Below are 15,693 nucleotides of genomic sequence, written 5' to 3'. Positions count from 1 at the left end.
TCCTTACAAAAATAAAGTCACTATGTGGAAACCCAGCATAAGTAGGCCTGTAGTAAATTCACAGGAAAATGTGCTTAATTTCAAGGACCTCAACACAGATTTTTCAAGAAAAGAGCCACATTTAACGGCATTCAATAAATTACACTCATGAACTGAATGATAGAATAAATGGAAGCTACAATACACAGCACAGCTCACAGCTCATTCTCTCTCAAATATGAAAATTCTGGTCCGTGTTTTGACCCCCCGCCTCTGCGTCCACAGAACTGGTTGGGAGTTTTCCAAACTCAGTTACCCAAATAATGTTTTTATCTGCTTTAGACTTCGACATCTTGGACATTTAGACTAACCAATTGCTAACTGAATTGTCGTAGGATTGCTAGGACGCCTCATAGTGCAAATTAACCAGTAAACATGAGGAACTTGAACACTGCACAAACATTAAAGTTTGAATTTCACAGCAAATTTCATCTTACACGGGTTGAATTAGGTAGGACTTCACTCATAAATAATGAATGCTTCGGTCATGTGCTGCTAACAGGTAAATAGAATTCACAGTGTGCACAAAACGTGGTCCATAATGGCATGGTTTGATGAGTTTGGTGCAGAGAACCTGCATTGGCGTGAAAAGAGACTTGACCCCAACCCCACTGAACACTTTCAGAATGAATTGGACTTCTTATTTAAATTCCTGATGACCTCTTATATTCACTTTTGATCAAATGGCACAAATGATCACAGAAACACTTTTCCAAAAGAAAAAAAGACTGGAGGCTGTTATAGCTGCAAAATGGGCGAAGTGTTCATCCAGCTCACAGTCAGACGTTCACGTATGATGTAGTTTAAGGTCTGAATAATTTTTTGCAATATATGAATAACAAAATGTTTGTTCATGCTGGAACTGTAGTGTGTTTGAGGCTGGGTGAAGTGGCGGTGGAGTGAGAGTGTGGGGGGGGGGGGGTAGTGTGTCTATAAAGTACCTTAATTTAGGACCTGAGCTGATGAGGAACGCAGATGTGACGGCGCTAAGTGTGTCACACTGAGAAGTAGGACAGCAGAGAGCCGAGAAGAAAAAACACCGAGAAATTCAGCAGTAAATAAGGTCACTGCAGTACGGAAACATACAGATTTGTGCAAAAGTCCGGGCACCTCTGGCCAAATCAAGCATTTTTGTTTATTTTTGAAGTAAATAGAAGTAAACACACTTTTTATCAAGCATTAATGCACAGTTACTTTATAGTAAATTTACTCAGACAGTACTTGTGCCCACAAATGTGGATATCCTTCCCTATAGTAAAGTCCCAAAACATCACTGGAGAATCTTTTAGATTTCTCCAGTACAATTCCAAGAACTACTAGACTAAGAGCCAAAACATTAGGACCACCCACCTAATATGCTGGCAAAACAGCTCTGACCCACCAGGACATGGTGGATTCCTGTGGTATCTGGTACCAGGACATTACCAGCAGGTCCTTGACCCCCATGTGCCTGGCCATCCACATGATCTTAGAAAAAACACATATCATCTGACCAGTTGACCTTCTCCTATTGCTCTGATGTCCAGTTCTGATGCCAGTGGACAGAATTTATTATGGGCACTTTTTATTTCCATTATATAATTGATTTATTACACCTTTTAGCAATTTATATGGCTGAAACATATGTGTATTATTTTATTCAGCATGTATCTGCATGTGTAATTAATAAGACATTCTCGTTTTTCATAAAATATAAGAGAGACGAGTGTTGCCCTCCATACTGAATCTCCAACAGAGATCATAAAGAATCGGAGGCTCAAATGAATGATTGATTAGCTAAAGATGGCGTGGCCACTCGATGCTTTCCATGTTAGTATCTCAAAGGCATTGAATCAGAATTAGCTTTGATGCTAAAATTAGCTTGATGATAAGCTTGTATTTAATAAAATATTCAGGCCATCTTGTCATAACACTGATTACAGCATTTAAACAAACATGTGCATCATGAGGGAAACAACCATCTTCATTTATTTATTCATATTGATCTTAAATAAATACTTCATGATTGCGAGCTCAGTGAACCCTAATATGTTGCTAATAGGTCATTTATAATAGATCAATGATCACAACCAAGCATATTTAATTTCAAGGTCTATTAGGTATGTTAAGGTACACTATAGTGCCGAACTCACGTGTTCAAAAAGCATCCGACCACCTGATTTTCAATCAACCCAAACGCTGCCACATCATTCCACTGCTGCGCTCACTTCACTGACTTCCTGTAGCCGTCCATATCTAATTTAAAGCAGTGCTGCTTGCCTACAAGGACACAATGGAACAGCCAGGACTTAACACATTGAATTAAAGAAGAGCGTTCTGTACAGGGTGTGCTTCGAACCACAAGTCTGACTTGTCTTGATCTACTGATCAGAATCTACTGCTGAACACTGTTATTTTAAATGTAATTACCACCTTTAATGGTTAGCAGGAATTACTTCAGCTAATCACTTTCTATGATTTAATTTTATTCTTTCACATCGTTGTCACTTTTACACACTATCAAACTTTCAAGCATGAACTGGTTGTTTCAGGTCTCACATAGGGTCTGAAGCCGAAGTTTTCTTCATTACCATACAGGATTTACTGTGGTTTGGTGGAGTTTTGGGGTTTAAAAGTAGCTTAAAAATGGCTTTACTGCCTGATACTTTTATAATTTTAGGTTTATAATTAGGTTTTAGCATAGTGTTTCTGTTTAAACTTGTATATATATATAAATATTATATACGTGTTTGTACTCCAATTCCCTGTGTGTAGAACTACATTTACATAGATTACTTAATCTAAACTTCTTCAATGTTATAAATATGTAGTAACTAAAAAGCAATAAAAAAGAACAATTACTGTTTTATACCTTTGTGTATGGAGAGTTGATTTGTGTTAGACATAAATAGGGGTGATCTATAGCTATATTATTTAAAACAAGCTTTTTAAAGGAAGTACAACAATAACACTGCTGTAATGTGTTACCCTGATAGTGAGGTATAGCTAGTACCAGGACTTAGCATACTACTAAGTCATGCTGTTTGTAATAAGTACGCTCGTTTTAAGCATAACAGGGGTAAAACAACATGTTTACACTGCTTTTACACTTAGAAATATAAAGTATACATTTTGTGTATCTTCCCTTTGTGCTTTTTGTTGTAAGAATATTAAAATCGAACATTAAAACCGAAATAAAGTGTTCGCCTCAGTATGAATGTGACGTGGCCGCCATCTGCTGGACGCCTTAATTCTACAGTCCTGTTATTCTGCTCACGTCAAAATGGACATGCATCTGATGTCAGTATATGGATTCCAATAATTCCTGCAACTGCTCATTTAGAACACATGTATTTATATGGAAGAAAGTATCAGATCACCCCTTGTGTTGTCTGAACAGATTTCCTTTCAGCATCAAGTAACTTGGGTAGCTTGGGGTTTTCTTTCTGACCCTGAAACAAGACCACTTTTCCATGTGTATTCATGGAATCATGATGAAGCTTTTAATTTCTGAGCAAAATGTTGTTATTATTGTTTAACCAGTATATTTCCAGAAAACCCACATGGCAGTTTTATTTTCTTTGCTTATTTATTTCTTTGTGTGTTTATTTATTTAGGAGTCCTAAATAAAGTATTGATTTATTTACTTACTGCATATGTTCCAAATAATTAATTACAGAAAATTAACAGGCATATATGTTTATTATATGCACTGAAATCTAATTGTTTTAAGTGTATCATTTCATCTGTACATCTGTACATACTGTCTGTATTTGCAATTTGCACATCAGTTTTTGCACACTGCACTACTGCACTATTTTCACCAGCACAAACAATAATATATATATATATATATGTGTGTGTGTGTGGGGGGGGGGGTTAGGGGGGGTTAGGGTCCAAAGCGACTTACACGATGAGCAATTGAGGGTTAAGGGCCTTGCTCAGGGACCCAACAGTGGCAACATGGTGTTGGCGGGGCTTGAACCGTCAACCTTCTGTTTACTAGTCCAGTATCTTAACCACTGAGCTATCACAGCCCTATATGTGAAAAGCTGTGGCCATTTAGTCAAAAGACTCAATGATGTTTAATGAGCAGGCCTGGCTCACAATAGACACACCGGTTCATCCCAGTGATTAATTGGATTGGTGCCAGTGCTCTGTACAGGCCACTGGTGTTTGCTTACACCACACCCGTTAAACCATGTCATTATGGAGCCCGATTTGGACACATCTGAGAGCACTTATTTATTTTCTATAAATGATGGTCTGGCTAAACTTTCTACAGTCATTCATCAGGAGGGGTGTCTACATACTTTTGGCCATATAGTGCAAGTGTGTATCATGTGTATCATATCCGTGGCCTTTTATTTATAACAGTAGCGATAACATTCAACACACACCAAGGATTTTTTTATTATTTTTATATCAGGGTGTGCTGAGTCCCGAGGCTTGTCTGTAATGAAGACATTATTTTGTCTTTCATCCTTGTTTTCTCTCCTCTGGGGACGCTGATAAGATCTCAGCGGCATTTTTCTTCTCTCAGAATGATAAAAAAATCACACGCTGGCTCTGTATCAGTTCTTGTTTTGAGCTAAGACTCCATTCTGCCTACAGTTACTAAAATCTTATATAAGGTTTGTTTTTTTATGTATTTTTTGGTCTCACTGGGTGAGTTACTGCAACCAAAACCCAACGTCAACACATGAAGGTAACACCAAACAAAAACACTTGTTCAGAACTTTGCCTTGTAGAATTTATGTTGTTTACACTGGCAAGTTTTTTGGCAACACATGATGTGTGTCCGCCTTTATATTTCTCATCCAAAAACCTTCTAAGTAATACATCAGATTCCAAATAATCCTGATAGTTTTAAATGATTTTACATTAATATCCAGGGCATGATCTCTTATGATGCTGTTCTGGTTTACATGATCTGCTAAGAAATCAAGACTGACCTCAGTAACCTCAGTCTCAACTCACACTGCCCCTAGTACAGCCACTCGATGGTAGACGGGAGTCTTATCCTGGATCCACGCCCTTAACCGAGTACTTGCATTGCGTGTCTTGATGCGACGACCTGCAATGATGTGAGAGAGAGAAGGCAACGAAGTGACATCATACATCTGCAGTTTGTCAACCTAATAGAATCAGATCTGAGAAAGTCTTCATGGATTTTTATGTTTTGCAGAAGACAACAGATCTCAGTGTTCACGGTGATTAGAACAATGTGGCTGGAACTCATCAAAGACCAGGATTTACGATTATCGAGGGTTCTTGATTTTTAGAAATCTGTTGATCTTTTATCTTGGTCTGTGCCGAGTGCATTTTATTCCTTTTGTGCAGGACAGCTATGTAAATGCATTATAAAAGCAGAACCATGTGTGTGTGTGTGTGTGTGTGTGTGTGTGTGTGTGTTAATGCAAAGCTTTTTTTTAATTTATAGAAAAACAGCACTGCAAAAAGTGGACAATTAGTGGACAATTCATTCATTCATTCATTAAAAGGCAGGAAACACTCCGGACATTTCCATGCATCTGTGTGTGTGTGTGTGCTCTGTGATGGACTGGTGACCTGTTCGGGGTGTTTCCTGCCTTTAAACCAATGAATCAAATCCACCGCAACCCTGACCAGGATAAAGCAATGGTAAAATAGGCAATGAATGAATGAACTGTCCACTAATTGTCCACTTTTTGCAATGCTGATTTTCTCTAAATAAAGTATTAAGTACAACCAGAAACTGTATTAAATGCACCTGATGCTTTAAGTGTTGCACTAAAATGTCTTGTTGTGTTTGGTAAAAATGTCTTTTATCATTTCTCTGCATTTCAGGACGTCTGTATGTAATCCGGTAGAGTCTCTGCAGGTGCTGGACTAGATCTCATGATTCATGTCTGCGTTGGTTGATCTCCGATGATCCCACAAGAAATTCTTCAGCTCAGATGTCTCAGATGAGGAGGAAATAATATCCTGTTCACTCTCTGTGGTCGATCCGTCTCTCCTTGTAAAGTCTGTCTGGCTATGAAGAAATGAAACTCCCAGAAATACAAAACTGCTCAGTGATGATGTTCCATTCTGGTGTAAAAATACCAGATTGGAACTTCAAAAAATAATTCTAATAAAAGCTCCATTGACAAACAATCAGCCTATAAAGCTTGCTTGATACTAAACAGTATCTCAGGAGATTGTAAGTCATGCCAGACAGATGACATTATATTCAGACACATTCTCTCTGGGCATAAGAGTGCTGTTTGTGTTTTTTAGTCCAGCCTTGACTGCAGGTTCATGTGGGTGCAATCAAACTAGCCCTATTTATACAGAGCTGTGTGTGTACCCAAACGAACAACCACTGTGTGTTAAATTGTAAAAAAAATACATATATATTATTTCTGACGTTAAAGGGAATGTGACATGACGCACAGTGAATCGAACTTTTCTGTGCACAGGGATGCATACTCACAGGCTAGTCGAGGTGCCCATGTGCCCATGCTACCCCCCTATCCACTGTCAAAATTGCCTACAATTCTCTTTTGACCAATTGGGCACAAATTCCCACAGACAAGATCTTCAAATTCTCAGAAGAGCGGCTGTTGTTGCAGCTGAAAAGATCACACAGAGGTCACTCTATTTTAATACCATCTGGTTTTGTAATGGGACGTCCAACAAGCTCATCGTCAGGTGTCCACGTAGTGTATCTTTAAGCCAACTTAAACGTCAGATCTCTTTAATGAAAACGGCCGGTCTCATTAGTCCAGAGCGACCGAGCCGAGCACATTCCAGTCCGTTTTAAATGCTTGTTTTGATCAGAAAGGTCAGGACTGGAATTCAGTGGCAGTGAGGAAGCGTGTGGCTGGAATGTGTGATGTTCGTCCCGAGCATCGTGTGAGTGCAGTTAAGAGCAATTATGAAACTTTATGAAAGCTACAGTATATTTTAACACATCCTCGAGCCTGAACCATCGCCACGTCTTTGTGTGCTTTCCCAGAAGCACTCGTGAGTGAAACTCGACAGAGATGAGAGGGGAGATAAGCACCTAAAATCAGATTTCAGTATTTTATTTCTACCTCATGTTCACATCACAAAAGTTTAGCGCTGGTCACTTGGCTGGCTGCACGATCAGAGTTGCCAGATTTCAGCTAAAGCAAAACCAGACATGACAGGAAGGGTCTCGGTTGCTCGGCTGACTTTTTAATACTGAACCTTATCATAACGATGCCTGACGTGTACACCAACACTTCTGTGATATTCGCACTGAACCTGGAACCTGGGTGCTCGGACGGCGTCTATATGCATCCAACCCCTGAGATTTGAGTCTTTAGACACAATTTACTTGCTTGCCGCTGCAACAGTGACCCCTACTGACTCCATGTAAGAACCAATCGCTGGCAGGTACAAGAATGTCGTGAGACCAGCAGAGGTCACCAGAGAGCACAAGGAAATTTGGTATAGCTAGACTTCTCTTCCCACTCTTGGCTCGGCGATCACTATTCCATGCAAGTTTTTGACACACAGTTGCACGTACAGACAGATTTAAACCTGACACAGCTTAGAAATGAAAAAGTAAGATTTTATAACATTTTGCCACCATCATATTAATAATCTAAGTGGCTGCATGGACAAAGCAGATTTTTACACAATATGTGTTTGAAAAAACTACAATTAATTAATATTTTGGTCAAAGTGTCACAGAAATAAATAGACAAGAAGAAATGTAAGTCCCAAAACTGCGAGGACATACATGTACATGTAATGTATGTAAACTTTTGACTTCTTGTTTTGTGTCAAAGGTGGTCATAAGAGTGGTCAGTGGTCATGAGAGTATTACACCCTGATAAAACAACCATCAGTAAACAGTGGGCTTTTAAAAACAGGAAAAATTTGATCCTTATATAAACTACATAAAACGTACAAAAAATAAAAAATAAACACCAGCCTGGTGTTGTGAGGAACCTCCGTCCTCTGAGGAATGTAAAGTCTAGCAAACGTCCGTTCACAAATTCTCCCTCAGCCACAGCAGGTAGTTGTCCGTCAGCCTGTGTGCGATTTTAAAATCTGTGGGCCAGACCGTGAACATCAGCGTGCCGTGAAACCCGTCCGCGTAGTGTTCATGCGTCACGTGGACGCCGGACTGCCGAAGACGCGCCGCGTACATCAACCCGTCGTCCCGCAGGACGTCGTACTCGCAGGTCAGTATGTACGTTTTGGGTAGCTGGCGCAGCACGGCGTCGGGCACCAGCAGGGGCGACGCGCGTGGGTCCGTGAAGGGATACGAGGTCTCGGGCGCCGATACGGACAGCGTGCTGTAATTGTACGTCCTGCGGAATGATTCCGGAAGGAATTCGCTCCAGTTCACGAATTTAAGCAGCGAGGTGGATTCAGGGCTGTTGTGGCGGTTGGCCAGCATGGCGTTAAAGAGCCACTTGTCGCTGGTGAAGTATTCACTCCAGAAGCGAACCATGAGCCTGCGGGGCAGGATGGGCATGTGCTGGTTCTGCTGGTACGACGGCGTGTTGAGATCCAGTGCTTGCATGACCGGGTAGATTAAAGCCTGGGCCTTCAGCTTCACGTGCTGGTCAGGGTCCATGTGCAGCTGAGGGAGGGACTCAGGAAGTGTTAGTGAGTAAAGGACTGGACGAATTGTAGGACTGATTCCAGCTCATATGTTTGTATCTCACCTGCTGTGTTACTGCAGCCGCCAGGTTTCCTCCGGCGCTGTCCCCAGACACTGCCACCCGCTCTGGATCCACCGCGTACCTGTTCAGGACGTCTGCTTGAAGGAAGTACTTCACCACGCGGTATACATCCTCAAACGGGACGGGGAAGTGGTGAGCAGGGGCAAGGCGGTACCTGCACAAGACAGTAACGTACTCATTAATAATGCCAATTATTTATTCAATAAGATCAGATAAGATATGATTCCTTTATTGATCCCCATGGGGGAAATTTGAGAAAAGTAGACCTAATTTGGTGTAAAGAGCACGACACTTGGACCCTTGCGCGCTGGTCTCTGCCCTGTTTTTGCTTCCCACCCGTTTTGGATTGTACACCTGCTTTCTGTTTTTTTTCCACTCATTTTCAGTTTTCCCTCAATTACATTAAGAAGTTTCACATGTTCCTCGTTTCTGTTCAGGTATTTATGACTGTTTGTTTCCCACCCGTTTTGGATTGTACACCTGTTTTAAGTTGTCTCCGCCCGTTTTGATCTTTGCACCCACGTTGCACAACTTGTCTTGTTTCTGTTCAGGTATTTAGGACTGCTGTTTTTTTCTCACCTGTTTTGGTATGTACACTTACAGTTTTCTCCACCCGTTTTGATCTTTGTACCCAATTTCAGTTTCAAGCCAATTACGTTGATGAGTTTCACTTGTTCCTCGTTCCTCTTCAGAAATTTAAGACTGTTTGTTTCCCACCCATTTTGGATTGTATTCCTGTTTTCCATTTTTTCCGCCCATTTTGATCTTTGCACCCATGTTGCACCACATCCACCCGTTTTGGTATATACACTTTCAGGTTTTTTCGCCTGTTTTAATATTTATACCCATTTTCAGTTTCTCCCCAATTCCACTGAGGTTCATTTGTGCCTTGTTACTCTTCAGGTATTCTGTTTTGATCTTGGCTCCCCTGTTGCACCACATGTGCCTTGTTTCTGTTCAGGTATTTATAAATGTTTGTTTCCCACCTGTTTTGGATTGTACTCCTGTTTTCAGTTTTCTCCACCTATTTTGATCTTTGCACCCATTTTCAGTTTCTCCCCAATTACACTGAAGAGTTTCACATGTGCCTTGTTCCTGTTCAGGTATTTAAGACTGTTTGTTTCCACCCGTTTTGATATGTACACCTGCTTACAGTATTCTCCACCTGTTTTGATCTTTGCACCCATTATATTGTTATTATATTATATGTTGTTTTCTCCTGCTTGAAACAGTCACATGCCACAGAGACGTAAATGTTCCGGTCGTTCATGCAGGTCTCTTATTAGTGTGTGTAAACTTTTTCACTTTATCTCTTGATAACAAGATAACGGCACACAGAGGAATTTAGCACTCGATAACAGGTAACGAAAACACACAGCTCTCAGGTCAAAGTTAATTGACGGGTAGTTTACAGGACAGTACAGTACAGGACAGTACTTTATCCACAGAAAAAGAACAGTTTTTTTGAGACACCTATTCTGCCATAAAGTACACATCCCGTACTTCTAACAAAAATCCATTTATTTAAGACATTTGTAGACGTTCCTGTTAGTATCCCTGGACTTTTGGACCTACTGAGATCAACTGTATTGTTAAGATAATAAACACTTAGTGGTATTTCACACTTACTCCACTGAAATGACAACAGCGTCGAGTTCTGTAACCATCCTCCGGGCCAGGAGATCGTACGGACCCATTTCTGTAGTGAGAACAATGATAAAAGAGAGAGAAGCAATATATAATCTGATACTCTGTGGTATTCTGAAGTGCATCTTGTGATGTTACTGCTTGAAGACCGAAGCCCAAGGAGTGCTGACGGTCATGGACTTCCCGATAGTCCATGACCGTCAGCACTGTGGAGGATAGTCCATGACCGTCCGCACTCCTTGGGCTTCGGTCTTCAAGCATTTATGAGGAACGTGTGTAATCACGACGGAAAAGAGTCTCACTAGAGCTGCCCAGACACCATCCTCCTCCATGCAGGTAGATAATGGCTCTCCTTCGCTCTCCCTGTCGTCTGTCCCGCCTGGGCTCGTACACCAACACCTCGACGCCGTCGAAGAGCTCGTCCGCCACCTTCACCCGCTCGTCGGACACGGCCTCCACGCGTTCTGCGACCGTGATGAACAGCATCACGCCCATGTAGTCCTTCAGACCCAGTAGCTCACTGAGATCGGCCTGGAAACATGATTTAAACAGTAATTGAGTGATTAAGGGTTAAGGGCCTTGCTCAAGGGCCCAACAGCAACCTGGCAGTGTTGGGGCTTGAACTAGCTACCTTTTGATTAATAATCCAGCAACTTAACCGCTAGGTTATAACTACTTGGAGAAAAAATGGCAGTTATTGTTACACTAACCAATAGTTTTTACAATAATTATTGGCGACTGGTTGCCAGATTTACTGCAAATCATTCAGTAAACAATTCACAGTGTATTAATATAAATATTTTTATTTCTTTGGTATTAAAAGCCTCAAAAGCACACTGGAGTGTTTATTTATTCATTCATCCGTTTTAACACCGCTTTATCCTGGTCAGGGTCGAGGTGGGTCAGATTCATTATGCAAAGGCAGAAAACGCAACAATTTATACAGTAATTATAAGCAACCGGTTGCCAGATTTACTGCAAATCATTCAGTAAACAATTTACAGTGTATTCTTATAAATAATTGTATTTCTTTGGTATTAAAAGCCTCAAAAGCACACTGGAGCGTTTCTTCATTCGTCGGTTTTAACACCACTTTATCCTGGTCAGGGTCTCAGTGTGTCAGATTCATTATGCAAAAGGAAGAAAACACATCAATTTATAAAGTAATTGGCGAATGGTTGCCAGATTTACTGTAAATCATTCAGTAAACAATTCACAGTGAATAAATAATTTTATTTATTTGCCATTAAAAGCCCCAATTTTGCTATTTGTGACACACAATTATATGCTTCAAAATACTGAAAATTTTAAGAAATGTGTAATAAATAAATAAATTAAATAAAAAAACATACTTTTTATATGAGTGTAGCCTAGTGAGTAGGGCTTTGGTCTATTACTAGAAAGGTTGAGAGTTCGAATCCCAGCTCTGCCATGCAGCCACTGTTGGGCCCTTGAGCAAGGCCCTTAACCCTGTCTGCTCCAGGTCACAGCTGACACTGCCCCTGCCCCTGCGCTCTGACCCCGGCTTCCAAACAAGCTGGGATAGGTGAAGAAAGAATGTTGATGTACTGTTCACTTGTATATGTATATATGACAAATAAAGGCGTTCTATTAACGTTCTCTGACAGATTTTAAAAACACATTATGCTTATACCTATGAATGAGCCGAATTAAAGATTTAAATGTCCTTTGAACTTCCGGGGACCTTTGGCATTTATACTGCATTAGGGATCTTGAGCAAGCAGCCTTCCATAAATAACCTCAGAGGTTTAGATAATGAGACTTTAAATAGACCAGGTGAGCAGAGCTTCCTCTGCTGGGATTAAAATCTGCTGTTTTCTGTCAGTACGTCTCTGAGCTCCTGCTTACCTGTTATAGATCCATCCAAGATTCAAAAGTTTATTGTCCTATGAATAGTGAACAGTTACAGTAAAAAATAAACTTCTTACTCTGCATTTACACTGATCAGCCATAACATTAAAACCACCTCCTCGTTTCTACACACACTGTCCATTTTATCAGCTCCACTTACCATATAGAAGCACTTTGTAGTTCTACAATTACTGAATGTAGTCCATCTGTTTCCCTGCATGCTTTGTTAGCCCCCTTTCATGCTGTTCTTCAGTGGACAGTGAGTGGACACGGTATTTAAAAACTCCAGCAGCGCTGCTGTGTCTGATCCACTCATCCCAGCACAACACACACTAAAACACCACCACCATGTCAGTGTCACTGCAGTGAGAATGATCCACCACCTAAATAATACCTGCTCTGTCGTGGTCCCGTGGGGGTCCTGACTATTGAAGAACAGCATGAAATGGGGCTAACAAAGCATGTAGAGAAACAGTAAGTAATTGTAGAACTACAAAGTGCTTCTATATGGTAAGTGGAGCTGATAAAATGGACAGTGAGTGTAGAAACAAGGAGGTGGTTTTAATGTTATGGCTGATCAGTGTATATGTGTTTATATATAGACATAGAATTTAAATAATATTACATACATGAGGTAGAAGCCGTTCTTGTGCAAAAACAATTGTGCAAAAGTGTCACATGCACAAACAGTCGTGCAAATAACAGACAAGATTTAACAGTAAGTGTGTGCTAAAAAAAAATGCATATTATGCACAAAATGTGCAACAAATGTCCCTCTGTGTATTATTTGTTATTATATTGTAAGCTATTTGCATTCATGTGACATGAGTGAATTCATTGTAGCTCAGTAGAATGAAAATAGAATAAACTTTTAAATGTTTTAAATGTTTTGAATGTTTCTGTAGAAAACTGTTCAGGCAAAAAAAAAAATGAAATAAAAGAATAAACGTACCAGATGACTGAGACTCCTGAAGAAACAGTCGGTGAACATGAGCTTCCATCTCTGCTCGATGTTTTCGGGGATGGGTGTGTAGATGTAGTGAGCGGTTAACGCGCACACTGAGAGCAGGAAGAGCGCTCCTTTAGACCGCATCGTAACCGCACAGCACCGGGCACAGAGGCGCACTGACCGAACACCTGCTCCGTCCCGTCTACAGTCAGTCCGTCAGTCAGTCCGGTAATCCGGGATTAATTCTGGACCAGAGCCAGTGAGAACAGAGCTGACAGAACGACGAACCGCACTGAACCTGCCGGGACGGGACGGGGAGGACGCGTCCGCCGGCGGGGAAACACGTGCACACGCGCGGAGGAATGCGTGTGATTAATCACGGTGTCCTACCCGCCCTCATCACCCCCACTGGAGCATTCATTCACTCATTCATCTGTCTGTTTTAGCACCGCTTTACCATGGTCAAAGTCGCGGTGGGTCAGATTTATTCATGCGAAAAGCAGAAACCCCCCCCACAAACGCAGACGTGCTGAAACACATTCACACAGCAGTAAGGGTCTGGATTCAATTCCTGGCCGGCATCCAGGGTGTGTAAAGTTTGCATGTTCTCTCTGTGTCCAGGTGGGTTTCCTCCAGATGCTCCGGTTTCCTTCCAAGTCCAAAAACATGCAGCTATACAAAAAACTGCCCAAGTGTGAATGTGTGTTAGTGAATGTGTGTGTGTGCCCTGTGATGGACTGGCGACTTGTCAGGAGTGTTTTCTTATTCATTTACACCTAAATACAGTTTATCAAATCCACCTACTGGCATGTTTTTGGGAGCAATTGGAAAATTAGCAGCCAGAGGAAACCGATGAAGTCAAGGGTTAACATGCTGATCTGCTTACAGAAATTAACCACAGGTCCTGGTGTTGTACATGAAAATAATTACTTGATAATTAATAATTAATTAATAAATATTTACCTATTTTTTTAATAGCCTGTATGCTAAATCCTATTTCAGAGTTTACATCCAAACAACTTGGAGCAAAAATTTATATATATATTAAAAACCCTCAGTAAATAAACAAATGTAGAATAAATAAATAAGAGCTACTTGATTTAGAAAGTCATCATTTGTTGGTGGACAGATAAGCTAAATGCTTGAGGAGATGTGCTGACCACTTGAATCTCCCTTGACTAAATATAGCTGTAAGTGAGAGCACACTGAGGGCTGTTAAGAAAGTCAACAGATTGGGGATGTGCTCAGCTGTTAGTGGTTCACCTTCAGGTTAAACAGCACTTAGTGTCGACCAGGTCAAAGCTTTTATCCTCATCAGTAGTAAAAGGACACAGCTACACAATAACTATTTATTTACCTTAAAAATACTATGAGATGCAAGATGATCAATGTGACATTCTCATGGGTGTCAAAATGTATATTTTAAATCAAGAAGTTTCTCTTTTACAGTTTAGTGTTTTTGAAGTATTGTTTAGTTAATTATAAAATTAAAAACTAAAAATGAATCATGTCAAATATTCAAGTACTCAAAAACTTTCTCCTGGTCAGGGTCTGTAATAACAGTATTATTTCACTTAAATAATTATAATTATAAAAATTTATTTATTTATTTATTATTCATTTCTTTACGAGAATAAGTGCTTGATTTGTATTAAAATACTGTATTATAATCAGGCTCTTGGTGCGTTTTAATCCTGCCTTAATGTATCCTGCAGGGAGCAGCACTTCACAAGCAATACGATCATCCTTCCTGTACCCATTTAGATACTAAATTTCACTGTGTGTGTGTGGGCGTGTGTGGGTGTGTGTGTGTGTGTGTGTGTCCTGTGATGGACTGGCGATCTGTCCAGAGTGTTTCCTGCCTTTTACCCAATAAATAAGACCCACCGGATAAAGCAGTGGTAAAACAGGCAATTCATGAATTATTATTATTATTATTATTATTATTATTATTATTATTAATAATAATAATAAATGTGGACATATAATAAACAACCAAACAGGCAAATTTTTTACAGTTATGGCTATGCAAAACCAGTGATTAATAAATAAATGAAAGGGGTATTTCTTTAGATAAAGCCACTTTATTTATACCTTAACTGTCACTGTCTACTGAATATTTTTCAAAACTGGACACAGAAAAAATAATAACAATAAATTAATTAACAGTGAAAAAAAAACAAAAAAAAAACTAGCTGACAGTCTGATATTATATGTCTACTGATTCCACTTTCATATAAATAAAGATTGTAGACAAACAATTCCTGCCTCACCCCAACAACCTTTTATCATCCATCATTAGTCTGTGGGTCGAGAAGTCCTGCGGTGGCTGTTATTTATGGTGGACGGTCCTGAAGTCCAGAGACCACACAGATACTTTTACCTATTTTTCATGTTTATTATATGATTTATAATGAAAATTAAATAAAGTTTGAGGGAAAAATGACAAACTGAACTGTACATGTTTGCATTAGAGAAGAAGACTCTGTTCCGCCTCTTTAACGACAAAAGTCAGGA

General features: G+C 40.1%; 1 protein-coding gene across 1 annotated transcript; it reads right to left on the bottom strand.

Moving 5' to 3' along the window:
• Positions 1 to 7,674: 7,674 nt before the first annotated feature.
• aadac (arylacetamide deacetylase) lies at positions 7,675 to 13,320 on the bottom strand. Its single transcript, XM_062987832.1, has 5 exons — positions 13,180 to 13,320; positions 10,658 to 10,886; positions 10,338 to 10,407; positions 8,691 to 8,862; positions 7,675 to 8,605 (listed from the first exon to the last, which is right to left on the bottom strand). Exons 1-5 carry the CDS (start codon positions 13,318 to 13,320, stop codon positions 8,006 to 8,008), a joined length of 1,212 nt encoding a protein of 403 aa, XP_062843902.1. The 3' UTR covers positions 7,675 to 8,005.
• Between the last annotated feature and the right edge of the window lie 2,373 nt (positions 13,321 to 15,693).

Source organism: Trichomycterus rosablanca, chromosome 25 (genome assembly GCF_030014385.1).
Source record: "Trichomycterus rosablanca isolate fTriRos1 chromosome 25, fTriRos1.hap1, whole genome shotgun sequence".
NCBI lineage: Eukaryota > Metazoa > Chordata > Actinopteri > Siluriformes > Trichomycteridae > Trichomycterus > Trichomycterus rosablanca.
Note: the sequence above shows the minus strand (reverse complement) of the source record. Positions and strands in the feature narration are given on the sequence as shown.